The sequence below is a fragment of the Chenopodium quinoa genome, unplaced genomic scaffold (genome assembly GCF_001683475.1).
Source record: "Chenopodium quinoa cultivar QQ74 unplaced genomic scaffold, ASM168347v1, whole genome shotgun sequence".
Classification (NCBI taxonomy): Eukaryota; Viridiplantae; Streptophyta; class Magnoliopsida; order Caryophyllales; family Amaranthaceae; genus Chenopodium; species Chenopodium quinoa.
The window spans coordinates 2,966,029-2,981,550 of NW_018743212.1; the positions used below are offsets into that span (position 1 = coordinate 2,966,029).

The 15,522-nt window shown below is 34.2% G+C and overlaps 2 protein-coding genes across 2 annotated transcripts; one reads left to right on the top strand and one right to left on the bottom strand.

The window, feature by feature from the left end:
* Window positions 1-1,187: 1,187 nt before the first annotated feature.
* LOC110734428 lies at window positions 1,188-3,872 on the bottom strand. The gene is made up of 3 exons (XM_021914582.1): window positions 2,820-3,872; window positions 2,524-2,713; window positions 1,188-2,141 (listed from the first exon to the last, which is right to left on the bottom strand). The coding sequence occupies exons 1-3, from the start codon at window positions 3,168-3,170 to the stop codon at window positions 1,561-1,563; spliced, it is 1,122 nt and encodes a 373-aa protein (XP_021770274.1). The 5' UTR covers window positions 3,171-3,872; the 3' UTR covers window positions 1,188-1,560.
* Window positions 3,873-7,409: 3,537 nt separating this feature from the next.
* On the top strand, window positions 7,410-10,921 carry LOC110734621 (zinc finger MYM-type protein 1-like). The gene is made up of 2 exons (XM_021914780.1): window positions 7,410-9,695; window positions 10,859-10,921. The coding sequence occupies exons 1-2, from the start codon at window positions 7,410-7,412 to the stop codon at window positions 10,919-10,921; spliced, it is 2,349 nt and encodes a 782-aa protein (XP_021770472.1).
* The last annotated feature ends 4,601 nt before the right edge of the window (window positions 10,922-15,522 follow it).

Below are 15,522 nucleotides of genomic sequence, written 5' to 3' on the forward strand. Positions count from 1 at the left end.
TACTTGTAGAGAATAACGTTTCACCAGGCATCCCATCACAAAGGAGACACATTTTGAACATATTTAAACATCGAGGAAAAGGATTGATTAACCATAAGTCCATAACCAAGATTATTCATGTATCCAAACAACACCACCACCACCACCCCATAATAATCCTAATAATTTTCGAGTCTATGTCGTTCGATTGTTTATGATGGACACGACAAAGTTCTGGACTAGTCGAACAAAATTAAAACGAGGCTAAACACCGCCTTTTTATTGCTACAAGTGAAGAATCATACAACCACAAAAGGAGAGAGCTTAGATTGACTGAATGTGGGAGGCTTCCCTAAAGAGTAAAGAACCATCTTTTTCTTTTTTCATCTTAATAAAGAAGGTGAAAGATCAAACTCACAACCTACCCGGTAACAAGCAAAGAAACACAAAAAGAACAAAAACCCCATATTATAAGTGTTCACATGAAAAAATTAACAAAGAAGGAATTAGTCAACATTTAAAAAAAAAAAAAAATCAAGTCAAACTAATCTGATCAAACCCAGAATCTGTACTGAAAAAACTCAAAAACTAATTAGAAGTACTAGTTTCTTATGTACTTTAAAAACCATTTGATCTTATCCAAAATTAAGATTAATTTATAATTGAATTAATAAAGAACAATGGCAGATATATAATAATGTTTTTTTATTATTATTATAATGTTCAAATAGTGTGATGAACATAAATTTTCTCACACCACCTTCAATCTCTCACCCACAATAATCGAGATAGCACGAGGGTTCAATTCAATTTCCTCACTAGATTCTCCACTTCCCAGCTTACCAAGAAAGTAATTAATTAAAATATTAACTAGCCTGAAAAAAGGATATAGTAGTAGCTAAACAACAAAAATAAAGCTGAATTCAGAATTCTCACCTTTCTTTTCCTTTCCTTTCCCTTTTTCTTCTTCTCCCTTTTGTCTTTGCTGTATTCTCAAATTGTCTTAAGCTACTGCACATCAGATAATTAAGCCTCACACTCTTAACATTAACAAACAGCAAAGGTGTACATACACAATCGAACATTACGAGTCGAACGGGTCGAACAAACAGAGAGCAGCGAGAACGAATTGAATAAACAGATATCGAATGATGGAAAACGAGATCAAAGGTGTACATAATCGAAAATTAAGATCGAATGAACAAAGATTTAAGGTGTAATACTGTATATGACAATATATTTGCTGCTTTTTTGTATATTATATATTATTGATATGATTCATATCAGTAGGTAGAGATTGTAATATAATAACCCTTACAACAAAAAACCAGAAGGGATTGAAGGGAGAGAGAGAGCTAGAGGTCAAAAGCTACCACCCACCCATGCAATTCACTTATCAAGTAGTAGTAATAGTTGTTGCTAGTAGTAGTAAGTAGTAGTTAAACATAACCCCTCTATAAACTTTTGCATCTTCTTTATAGTAATTACCCAAAAACTAACTCCCTCAAAAAAGAAAATTTGGGACCAAAAAAGGGAAAATTTAAAACAAAAAAGGATCAAAATTTCATCTTCTTTCATTCTCTATGGTTTCTCCTCCATGATAGAAGCTAAACCAGTGATGACAACCTCAAGTTCAGGACCTTTCTTGGGATTATTGTTCCTTTTCTCCTTGACATCCTCCTCACCTGAGCTCTCGGACATCTCGAACACCGACTCCGATGGTGGCGAGCTCCGGCTCTGCTCTGACTCATCAGCTTGGTGGTGATCAGACTCCGCGGCCCTATTAGGGCTCGGCCCATCGGAATTGATGACAAAGCTAGCAGGGGAGAGTGGGCTCGGGGGCGGAGTGGCGGTGACAGTGGCAGTGGTTGAGGCGGGGGCGATTCGGGTGGGTGGAGACAGCCACTTAGCCTGAACATAATCAGCTTTTCTCCAAGGAGGGATGTGCATACCCTTCTTCTTAAGGCTTTGTTTAGCAGCTTCAGAGAGAATACAAATTATCTTCGAAAGGCGGTCGGATTTTCCCACAAAGATGTGAGGGAGCGCCTGAAGGATTGATTTGTAGGTCTTGGTTGATCTTGCAACCTCAAATTCTGACCTGAAGTCTATGTCGATTATCAGTCTCTCTCCTCCCACAATCACATCCACATACTCATATTCCCCTGTTCCACAAATTCCCCAAAACTTCAATCAATTGATTTTATTATTGCAAATTATTTAATTTATATAACCCCAATTAAACAGAAATCACTAATTTTCAGGCAGAAATTTAGAGACCAATATGATAAGAACTTTTATTTATATATATATAAACCATCCTAAAACAGAAATCACTATTATATAGGCAGAAATGTAGAGAATTATAATCTAATCTTTATACTACAATATTACTGGGAAATTTCCAAATTGCTAACAAAAATCAAGAACTAAAACTTCTATATTTCGCATTCAGACATCAAATTTGGAATATAATCAGGACAATTAGAACAAATAAACTACCAAATTAAGCTAAAATTTATTTGAATTGAGAGGAAATTAAATTACCAGCTGGAAAAGAGGGGGATTTCTCCCATTTAGATTTGCAAATGGCAGCATCATACCCAAGCGCCATTAAACCTTCAATAACAATCTTCCTAAGCTCATCTTTTCTCTTGCATGTCTTCTTCTCCGCCACAATCTTGGCCGTATCAGCCAACACATTCCTCTCATTCACACTCGCACACACCACCAAACTCTGCACTCGACAACCAACAACAACCACAATTAGTTCCAACCGAACGATCAAAAACGATGAGACGACAATCGAGTACACAATCAAATTAAGCCAATTTTCAGCTTACCTTGAGAAAGTCACAGACATCGGCGGAGGACACAGTGTTATCCGACTCACCGTCGGACCCGTCACTTCCGTTGCCGTTAAAGCAATTACACCGGTTCCTCCCACACCTTACCGCAGACGATTGCGAGGGTTTCTCGTTACTCTCCTCGATGAAATTCTGAACCATCTTAGCTAAACAAACTGAACTCGGCTCAAACATCTCCGACGAAGCCACCGGAACAGTCGGCTCAGAAACCGAGATCCTGAATAGCCGTTTAAGCCGCGACTTCACCAACGGCTGCTTCGCCGGCTCCGCCACCGGAATTTCGCCGGCGCCGGCGTCAATCGGCTGAATCTTCATCGATAACGGCATGATGATGTTGATGATCAAATTCCACACCAAAAACCTCAAAAATTATCTCTCCTCTTTGTTTACACTAACTCTGATGAAGCTTCGCTTTTCTTAATTCCTCGGTACTCCATTTTTGTCATTTTAACCTCCCAAAAAACACGAATTTCAGCTCGATTTTTACGCTTTTTTTTTCTCGAATATCAATTGTTGTAGATAATCTTTAAATCGCGCTTCATCGCCATTTCTCGCATCTCCAAACAAACCGATTACCAATTTTTTTATCCTAAATATTAATTATTGATTACAATTATAACTATAATTATATATATAATTCACGGAATCCGAGAAAGATTAAGCTTAAATTATACCCTAGAAATGCTTCAACACCTTGTGATTTGCGAGGTAAAGCATGGAATAACTTGTAAACTCTCCTAAGTAAACTCAACTTTTTTTTCTTAATCAGGAAAAAATAAAATAACACTTCAATAAAAAAAAAAAGAAAGGGAAAATCAGTGTTCAAATTCAAACTCACACGAATTTGCTGCCATTATTTCTCAGAGAGAGGTGAAGCGGTTAGACTAAATATTCATGGAGGAGAGAGAAAATGGAAAAAATGAAAGTTTTTTCCTTTTTAATTTTTTTTTTTCTTTAATTTAGAGTTTGGTGGTTTTAGTTCATCGGTTTAAAAAGGAAGAGAGAGGGTGAGAGTGTTTATGTGTGAAGAAGGATAAAGAGGAGACAGTGGAGGCGATGTAATTTTTATAGGAGTGTTACTGACTAGGATTGACCATTTCCACGTTTACATCCTACGTGGCAGGTGGGATAAATTAGGTTCGGGATTTCCGAAGCTAATTGTTACGTGGTGTGGTTCGGGGGATATTTGTGTTTTCGTGGTACGACCGTTTTCAGCCACGTTCTAGTGTTGGTTACGCTACATAGGTGCCTAAATTACGAAATTACCCTTTCTTGGTTTTTTTATTAGAAGTTGGGGTGTAATGTTGTACAGTACTGTAATAAACTTTTCTTTCTTTTTTTTTTTACAAACCCCCTCGTAATGCGGGGAGTTTCAAAACTGTCTTTGCCACGTGGCGGATGTATGTGAAGTGTGGTTTGGAGGAAGGAAATGTCGAAATTACCCCTGGAGAAATTTGTGATTGAGAGGTGAAAGTGGACAGGAGTTCGTCTAGAAAGGTAAAGTTATAGGAAGGGTGCGATCGTAATTTTGGGGGTTGATTGTAACTTTTTTAATTTTTGTGAGTGAAATTGATTATCTTTGAAATTGTGATATGACAAGTTTTAATTATTTTATTTATTTTTGAAAAGGAGTGACTGTGAGTGACATGACATCGGTAAGTCCCACAATGATCACCATTCACCCAACAAATACAAAATTTAACATTGTGGTTTTTTTTTAATGACTATTTCACCAAAAATGTGACTAAATATTTAAAAAATTCAACAAATATCATTATAGCTTTTAAAATTCACCAGATGTCATCGAGCTTTTAAAAAAATCATCAAATATCATTAATGGCTAACGGTCGTTAATTCCGTTAGTTATTAAGATTAGATCATGACACGTGTCATGATATGATTGGATCATTTAATCATTTATTTTAATTTATAAAAATAATATTTTTTTTCTTGATTTTCGTGACGAAAATTTCTTGGGTAAAGTTTTGGTGGTCATTTTGACCCTTTATGAATTCAAATTAAGCTCAAAATTAGCAAAAAAAAAATAGCGTAAATGTCTTGTTTTGTGTGTTACAAAAATATCTCGATTAGCGTGTTGTTATTTTTAAACCATGAAAATTGATCGGATAAGGTTTTGGGGGTTATTTTGACCCTTTATGCTTACAAATTAAGTTCGGAATTGACAAAAAAAATAGCGTAAATGCTCTTTTTTGTGTGTCGAAAAAATTTCAATTAGCCTTGTTATTTTTTAACCATGAAAATTGATTGGGGGTAAGGTTTAGGGGGTCATTTAGTCTTTTGTGGGTTCAAATTAAGCTCAAAATTAACAAAAAAAATAGCACATATGCCCCGTTTTGTATGTTGAGATCAATGGCATTTGGTGAATTTTAAAAAGCTTGATGGCATTTGGTGAATTTATTAAGTATTCAGTGAAATTTGGTAAAATAGTCGTTTTTTTTATCTTGTTCACAGGCGTTCTGGGGTGTTAGATATTTAATTAATATATTATTTAAAATAGTATTGTCTCTGTTTCACAAATATTGCAACAAGAATGAAATTACTCATCCCAATTCCCAGTGCACATTTTATATGATAAATATCTATAATTATATAAGAGTAAAAATTATAAAAAGTTGATATTGTGAAAGTATTTTACGAGACGAATCTAATAAGACCCCACATAACTATATTTTACTTTACTATAAATCATAATACATGGTCAAAAAAACATGATGAATAGTGTAAAAGCCCAATCATTGCAATATTACTAGAACGGAAAAAGTATTATGTTTGAAATTGATGACAAAATTATGCTTCTGAGGCGCTGGTTAGCTTTTGTTTTTGTTTTTTTTTTAAGGAAAACATCTTAATACTAGTAATTTAATACGGAGTAGAAGGTGAAATCAATAAGTAGTACTCTGTACTTTTTTGGAGTATAACAATTTGACTCCTATTACTTGAGGTTAAAATGTAATGTCCAATTGAATAGTTATTGTGGTAAGAAAATTGGAAAAAGTTAGAAAAGTGTTCTTTTTATCAGAACAAAGTGTATCTTTAATTCTCTACAAATATCTTTACAAATTCGTACATCTTTAACTTTTTTTTATCACATTACTCTACAATAGTTTATAAATAACAAATAAATTGTCACAATACAATAGAATAAAAATTGCTTAATATCCAATATATACCCAAATTTCTTGGAGTTGCATTTTTATCTATGTAAAATTATGGAGACCGAATTTAAGTATTGTCATTACACTCAGGGGTCGTTTGGTTGGCGTGGGGTAAACGGAGTGGAACAAACAAAGGAAAAGAAAGAGATTGGAATGAAAATCCCTCAAATTTCCTATGTTGTTTGTTTTAAAAAGAAAGAGAATCAAGCCACCAGTCCCACCACGACACAACAAACTATCTCCTTCAATCCCTACCTTTTCCAGCCACCCCACCAGTGGCGGACTTGGGCTTAGACCTGGTGGGTCAAGTGACTCACCAGGCCCAAAAAAAAAATTTAAGTTATTTAAAAAAAAAAAAAAAAAAAAATCAGTTTCAAGCCCTAGCCTCTTCGTGCTCTTCGTGACTTCGCCTTCTCCGCCTAATCGCCTCCATTCTTCTCTTCGTGACTTCGCCTTCTCCGCCTAATCGCCTCCATTCTTAATCGCCTCATCTCCATTCTTCTCTTCGTGACTTCGCGTGACTTCGCCTCTTCGCTCATCTCCATTCTTCTCTTCGTGACTTCGCCTCTTCGCTTCGTCCCAGCCACTCAGCCAGGCAGCCAGGCAGCCACCGTTCTCTTCGCCTAATCGCCTGGTAGTCGGACGTCGGTGAGCGGTGACTCGGTGGTCGTGACTCGTGGACTCCGTCCTCTTCGTGAAATCGCTACTCGAAACGTCGGTGCTAGTAAGTTGATTTCTAATTTTTATTTTTAATTTCTAATCTTCAAATTAATTCAGTCTAATTTGTTAATTTTATTAAACTTTGGTTTAAACTTTGGTTGATTTGTTAATTTGTAGTTGGCTGTGCTGCTGAATTGGCGAATTGCTGTCTTGCTGAGTGCGTGCCTCGGTGCCTGAGACTTGAGTGCTGCCGACTGCCGTGCTGCGGTGCTGGCCGACTGCCCGTGGCCCTATTGCAGTGCTGCTCCGCCTGCTCCGCTGCTCGCCTCCGCCTAGCAAGGTAGGTAATCAACTAATCATCAATTGATTTTTTTTGTGAAATCTGTTTTGTGTAATTGTGTTTTGTGTAATTGTGTTTTGTGTAATTGAAATCTCTTGAACTTATTAGTTATTACTTATGTGAAATCTGTTTTGTGTAATTGTGTTTTGTGTAATTGTGTTTTGTGTAATTGAAATCTCTTGAACTTATTAGTTATTACTTATGTGAAATCTGTTTTGTGTAATTGTGTTTTGTGTAATATGTTTATGTGATTATGTCATTATGTGAAATTGCTTGATTTAGACCATTTAGTTGAATATTTATTCAAATAATTTTTCTGGGGAATATTGCTTGATTTAGTTCAATATTTATTCAAATTTCAGAATAAAGAGAAAACATACTCCAAATGAAATGCAAAACATTACTAGCTTCTTTGCTAAAAAGAATCCTACTCCAACTTCTCTTCCACATCCAACACAAAATGAACAAACTATAACTCCACCTCAAGAAAGTGAGCAACTTTCATCTCCATCTCATTATTCAACTCAAAATTCCCCTCAAAATGAACAAGGCCAATGTTCTCCTAATGCCCCAATCTTTGGAGAAAGATTAAGTGAACATGAATTTGCTAATCTTCCACAAGATCCAGGAAAGAGGAGAAAAATGAGTCAATTTCATAAAGATGATAGAGATTTAGTGAGAAGAATTTACATTCAAAGAAAGCCTTGTCAGCCCAAAGACTTTACATTTCCTCAAACTTCTATTTTTGGCAAAAATCGTCGCTTTTGTGCTAAGTGGTTTGATACTTGGACTTGGCTTGAGTATAGTGTGGAAAAGGATGCTGCCTATTGTTTCCCTTGTTATCTATTCAAGGATGAAAATGTCTTTGGAGGTGATGCTTTTGTTAGTGATGGTTTCAAATCATGGAATCGATCGGATTTAATAAGAAAACATGTCGGTAAACACTTGAGTGCACATAATAATGCTATTTTAGCTATGGATTTGTTCAAGAAACAAAATTCAAGCATCACACAAGCCTTAACAAAACAAACCGCTGAGAGTACAAATGCATATAGGACGCGACTTGAAGCTTCAATTGAATCTATCCAATGGCTTTTACTCCAAGGGTTGCCTTTCCGTGGTCATGATGAAAAAGAAAGTTCCTTAAGAAGAGGTAACTTTCTTTCACTTTTATCCCTTATTTCCAAAGGTAATCCTGAATATTCTAAAGTTGTTTTCAAAAATGCTCCTAGTAATTGTCAACTTACTTCTCCTAAAGTCCAAAAAGATATCATAAATGCATGTGCAAAAGAGACCACTAAAGCAATGCTTGAAGATATTGATGGTGGTTTATTTTCTATCCTTGCTGATGAGTCCGCTGATGTTTCTGACAAGGAACAATTGGCTCTTTGTTTGAGATATGTTAATAGAAAGGGAGAAGTGTGTGAGCGTTTACTTGGTATTGTGCATGTTGTAAACACTGCTTCTTTGACTCTCAAAACTGCTATTGAATCCTTATTAATGGAGCATTCTTTGTCTTTCTCTCAAGTACGGGGTCAGGGTTATGATGGGGCAAGTAATATGCAAGGTTCTATTAATGGCCTTAGGACTCTTATAGAGAATGAGTGTAAAGAAGCTTATTTTGTCCACTGCTTTGCTCACCAACTTCAATTAACTCAAGTTGCACTTGCTAAAAAGAATTCAGATTGTGCTTGGTTATTTGTTGATGTACTTGCACCTCTCTTGAATTTTGTGGGGGGTTCACCAAAAAGGAAAGAGTTTCTTCGTGAAAATCAAGCTCAAAGAGTGGTGGATGCATTGTCTCTAGGTGAACTTGAAACGGGTTCAGGTTTAAATCAAGAACGTGGATTAGGTAGACCTTGTGATACTCGTTGGGGATCTCACTTCAAGACAATCTTGAATGTACTTGATTTATTCCCTGTAATCCTTGGTTCTCTTGAGGATATTGCAAAAGTATCTGATACAATAGATTCTAATAGAGCTCAAACACTTACAAATCTTCTGATGTCCTTTGATTTTGTGTTCGTGGCACACTTGATGGTTAGTATATTTGCAATAACAAATGCTTTGAATGTGGCCTTACAAAAGCACGATCAAGACATTGTGAATGCAATGGCCATGGTTAATGTAACCAAGACTAATTTGCAAAAAATGAGAGATGAAGGATGGGATTCTCATATGGAAAAGGTAATTTCTTTTATTGGTGACTATGACATTGCAGTTCCAGATATGGAGGCTAAATATGTTGTTCCCGGGAGGAGGTTGTTTAGAGGTAAATGCCCACAAGTGTCTAATCTACATCATTTTCGAGTTGAAGTTTTTTTTGGTGTCATTGATCTTCAATTGCAAGAACTTGAAAATCGATTTCCCAAAATAACTAAAGAACTACTTGTGTGTATGTCTTGTTTGAGTCCTGTGGATCGTTTTTCTAAGTTTGATAAGGAAAAATTGATTAAGCTTGCAAAATTCTATCCTAATGAATTTCCAAGTTCAGAATTGATAGTCTTTGGTCATACACTTAATAGTTACATTTGTTCTGTTAGAGGAGATGAAAGGTTTTGGAATTTGAAGGGTCTTAGTGATCTTTCAATCAAATTGGTTGAAACGGGATTGTCTGAAACTCATGATAGGGTCTATTTACTTTTGAAGTTGGTGTTGCTTCTTCCTGTCGCAACGGCAAGTGTGGAAAGAGTATTTTCTGGCATGAAGCAAGTGAAAGACAAACTACGAAATAGCATGGGAGATCAAATGTTGAATGATTGTTTAATTACTTATTTGGAGAATGATTTGTTTTTGAATGTTAGCATGGAAGATATCATGAATCGATATCAAAACATGAAAACTCGTCGAGAACTATTTTAATAAGTTTGCATTACTATTTAGTTGTCTTTTGTAGTATTATATGAACATTTGGTTGTATTTTGTACTGTTTGAATATTTGGATGTATTTTTTAGTACTATTATTTGGTTGTTTGGTAAAAAATTTTTTTTACATATTTGATTATCGATTGTGACTCACCAGTCGGAAAATCCTGGGTCCACCACTGCACCCCACCATTCGCCGCACCTCCCCCACCACCGCCACGCTTCGTCGCCTCTCCCCCGACCTTCGCCGCTCTTCCCCTCCCCATGCAAAACTCTTCCCTTCTCGGAAAAACATCTCCTAGACCCGTAAAACCCTGTAAAACCTTAGAATCTCCTCCCTGTCCCTGTAAAACCGTCATTCACCCATCCCCCCACCCTTGAAACCCTAGCAAAACCGTTGTCCGCCTATCCCCCACCAGGGGATGGGATGGACGAACGACGATTTTATGAGGATAGGGAGGAGTTTCTAAGATTTTATGGGTCTGGGAGATGTTTTCTCGGGAAGGGGAGAGTTTTGTGAGGGTTGGAGGAGAGGCGGCGAGGGTCAGGTAGTGCGGTGGTGGGTTTTTCGATGGTCTGGGTAGGCAGGAGGGTGGTGATGTGATGGTGGCTAGGGAATGGGAATGGAAATACCTAGGGGTGGGGAATCAACTTGGAAGGATTTGGGGTAATGAAGAAGGGAATAGGAAAAAACGGCTAACAAACAGCAACAAGGGGAATCAGGGCAGTTGATTTCCTTTCCTTTTAATGAATCCCCCAACCAAACGACTCCTCAAGTTGAAAGTATAAAGTAGGCCTCAAAATGAGAATAATGGAATAGTGTGGAACTGAGTTAGAAGAAAATCGAGTATTGTGATGTCAATGAGAGTTTGGTTAAAAACGAGTTGAGAGGTTGAGGATACTTCGGGAACCACTAACAAATGGCAATACATTTTTTGTTTCTGGTATAGTGATTTTTGTTATTTGTCTTTTAGCAATTCGACACGACAAATGTACATTTCCGTCATTCCATAGTTACCGCACATTTGTCAGATTAATTTGACTCCAAAGCTGTTAAATTTGGTAAAGTTTTGTTAGAGTAAGAGATTGTGATTTGAACCTATAACACTCAACCGTCCAAACACAATCCAGTGCATTAATGAGATAATTATTAATGTTTTATATGTTTACTTTATGTTTGAAGTTTCCTTGTTTGTTTCGAATGTTATTGCAATTAGATTTTTTTTTTCCCTGAATAGCCACATATCTCCTTGTTTTACGTTCTAATGTCTCTTTTTTTAACGGAGTTGATCGTATTTACCCCCACTAACTACTCCCGCCACCTTTGTCATTATTAAATTACCCAAAGATGTCTCACCTAATGGATCTCACTAACCTTATTAACTCCATCACCAAATTTTTTAAGTAAACCCTACCCATTTTCCCTTGATTTATTGCCAAATTATAAGTAAGCACATTAAAATCCTTAAAAGAAGTTTTTCTTTTGGGTGATATTTCCCTTCTATAATTCCCACTAGTTGTACATGTATTAGCTCAACTACTGCTCAAGTATTATATTACTTGATAATATGTTATTAAAAAAAAAATTGAGGTTGTAGCTTAGATATCACAATAATCTTGGATGTAGATAGATTCATGAAAGAATTATCTAACACGTGAAGGTACAAATTCGAGTGTACATATACCGATCAAGGAGAATTACTAATTTGATTGATTGACTATCATCTTATTGTATGAAAGATGTTTGCTAAAAGTTGTATTATAACCGTATACATATGTGTAAAAACAAATACAATTGCGTTTTTAAAATTATACGGATTTATACATGTTTCACTCAAATTTGATATATATATATATTTATTTTTTTATTTTTCCTGGCAATCATGTTCATGAAATTATAAAGTTCAATATGTTTATATTGATCTGAAATGAAACTTTTTAGGTGTAATATTAAGTATATGTTTATATTATCCAAAGAAATAAAATAAATTATAGTCATAACAAGAATACATGCTACAATTAGTACTCCTTAATATTCCGTACGAGTATAATCTTTGACATTATTGTAAGATCACGTTATATGAGTCAAAGTTACAGAGAAGAACATAAAAATTTTAGATTTTACGAAATTGTAAACCGGATAAATATAACTAAGCACCGTATTATTTAGTTTGACCAATTGACAAAGCTGGAAACGGTCCAAAAGTTAGAGTCATCATATCCTAAATCAATCCAAAAATTAAAAAAACTTAAAAATAAAAAATTTACGAAGTTAAAAGTATGTCAGTCAACCTAATACAGCTAAAACTTCTTGGTCAAAACAGGATAGCTGACGTGTAATCGTATATTCTGTAGTATCAATTTGTTAAGATTATTTTATAGTCTATCTTTCAAAAGAAATAAAAAGGGAGCCCACTTTTGGGCCCATGGGCTCATTAATATGTCTCACTAAATGGGCCGTACTATCATGGGAGTAAAATTTGTTCGGCCCATTATAATTAACTTTCTCTCTCTATTCCACCACATACACACACTCTTTTCCTATTGGATAAACCTTAGTCCAATAATTTGTGGTTGGTAGTAATTATATATGAGAGCTAAATATAATTATTAATTATGTTTATGTAGGGTCCATGTTTAAGATAGGGATTATGTGGCTCAAATGTTATCTTATTGTTAGCCAGATCATTACGAAGATGACTCATTAATATTTGATTGATGATGTTTTAAACAATATCTAGCTAGCTCGTTCAATTGTACTCGTTTTCTAAAATCAAAATTAGTTATCATATTGTTCCAACTTTTCATAATTTACATAGTGATATATTGATAGAATTTAAATGAAACAATTCTATTAATGTCAACTTTCTTTTTACACTTTTACGTGTAATTATTAATTTCAAACAAAGGGAGTATAATCTTTTTTACTACGGATAGAGCTAGATAAGGTATTTGGTATACATGATAGGGTATACAGATAAAATTTAATACCTTTGAGTATGAAGTTGAAATACCTACATGAAAACTCCATCATGTTGAGTATTTGGATGTAAAAGATAGAGGAATTATACATGTAATAATGGAATTGCATTCTAAACTAAGTGAGCAAGTTACTAAGAGGATAACGTTTTGATTTATGGTCCACATAAAGTATAACCTTGTTCTTGTACGATATGTATATGCTAAGCCATAAGAAAAATGTTGTGCATTCTTATACGTTATAATTTGCAGATTTTTATTTTTTTTTTTTATTTTTTAAAGAAAAAAAAAACAAAAAAAAAAAACAAACTATTACAATCACGAAAAATCAATTTAGATTTTCTCGTTGTGTTGCATACGTATTGTAGTGTAAGAGATAATATATTTCCAATTCATGTAATAAACTTGTAATATAGTGTTTAATCACGTAAAATACTTCAATATCTAATATTATTTTGAAGGGTCGTACCTCCCATTTTTGCCCATCTCCATCTTTCATGGAGAGTGCATAAACATAAATAGAAAGAGAAAAAAAAAAAATGCATATATGACCAAAATAGCTTATCAAAGAATTTCTAGTTATGGTTGATAATATAATATATTAGGAAATAACGTTTCTTGCATGTGACCTAATCAATCAAAACGACTAGAAGATTATATACGTATTTCAGTGTTTAAATGACCATTTTACACTTATCATTGTAAAATAAAAGATACTTCTAACTATTTAATCATTCACTCAAAGATTGAATATTAATTTGATAGTAATATATTTCGTAATTAATAATTTATCAAATCAATTTAACAGTACGTATTTCATATTGTATTCTCTCTCTCTTTCTTTTTTCTATTTTTTTTTTTTTTTTTGTAAAAAATAAAGTATTGCCTTATTAAACACACAAGGACTGCAAAATGTATATCCCAGGAATCAAAGGCAGATGTTGCCTTTGCAATCAAGTCACTACAGTTGAAGTAGAACTGGATATGATGCTTGATGTTAGCCACTAGCTGGGTCCCCTCCAATAATGTTTTCCCTTATTATAATAAATTTCATGTCAGTTAAAAAAATATCAAGAAAAAGGAAAAATATACCATAATATATACCGCTTCATCCATTCATGAGAGTTTCGACTTATTACTAATTTTGTGATTAAAATAACATAATAACATAACTTTGAGCGTTTTTTATAGATAAATATATGGAACCTAACCTTGTTGGATGTATCTAATGTATATTCAATTTTTAATTTTTTTTTATAACCTATACATAATTAAACATATTCATAATTAAACATATTCACGACTAAAAATGTATATTAAAGACCTTGTAAAATTCAAATAAGTCGAACTTTCAAGGAACAAAGGGAGTACATATAAAACAAGAAAGAAAAACCAAAACTTAGGGGGGTGGATGAGAAGTCTAATATTTGGTGTGGGACCTTTTAACATGAATGGCAACTGCATTGCATAAGTGGGTGCTCAACTGCCCTATTATTTCTTTTTGTGCCCAATTATTATTTTGGTACAATCCTTATTGAACCCAGGATAGGGGGCAAGGGAATTGTACATGTATCTTTGTTGGTTAGGGATTATTAGATTCAAGACATACTATATTATAGTATATGCTTTACTAAATTTCAAATGGATACATAATTATATTAATACTGATTATTGTTCAAAGATACATTTGAGTTGGCATGTGTTATATTGTCTGCTATGATATAATCTAAACATGATTGATTTTTTTCTTTCATGATATGTATGATCAGTTTGGTTCAGGCAATATTAATCAATGTATTTTGTCGTTCGTGAATTGATGTGTTTATATACAGCTTTGGTGAATAAGTATTATTACAACAATTAAAATGTTATATGATATGATTTGCTTTGTTCAAGATACCCCACGCGATGATAATTTAGACCGAGTTCAACTAATCAAGACTCGAGTTGGAACATTTATATGTATCTCGATTGAGGAAAAGTCTTTGAACAGTTATTGCGAATTCAAGTTCAAACTAGAGACGTATATGATTAAACTATAACAATTTACTAACAACTGACCCAAGCATTTAAATTAATAGTGTCACAAATAGTTAGCAATTTTTTTAAATTATCATTCAAATAGTTGATTACGTTAGATTTTTATGTTTTTAGGATCATGTTACATGTAATGTCTTTTAAAAATGATGAAAATCATTTCATCAATAGTTATAGATGCACAACATCAACAATGTTCTAATCAATTATTCTCCCCATTTGATATTATTGTGGTACCATATTCAATTCGTTACATGCATTTCCCCTAATTCCCTATCCACTAAGCTAGTCCTAGTTTATCCAAGGAATTGAGAAGAGCTTATAAAACTCATGTTAATAATCAAGTAGATGTTGTTTTGTTTTTTAATACGAATGAAGTGTAAACTAATTAATTAAGAAGGGTAGAACGAATATGAATTGAGAGTCTTGAGGTTTGAGACCAAGAATGGTCAATTGGTTAGGTCACTCATCTCCTTTAAAGATGAGTAGAGTTCGTTTCCGAATGTAGTGTATAATAATGTCATCATATAAACATTTGTTCATGTACCTTTTAGAAAAATAGAATAAATGACCATGGATTGGAATAGAATAAGGTTATGCAATCTCATCCCCAAATTCATTG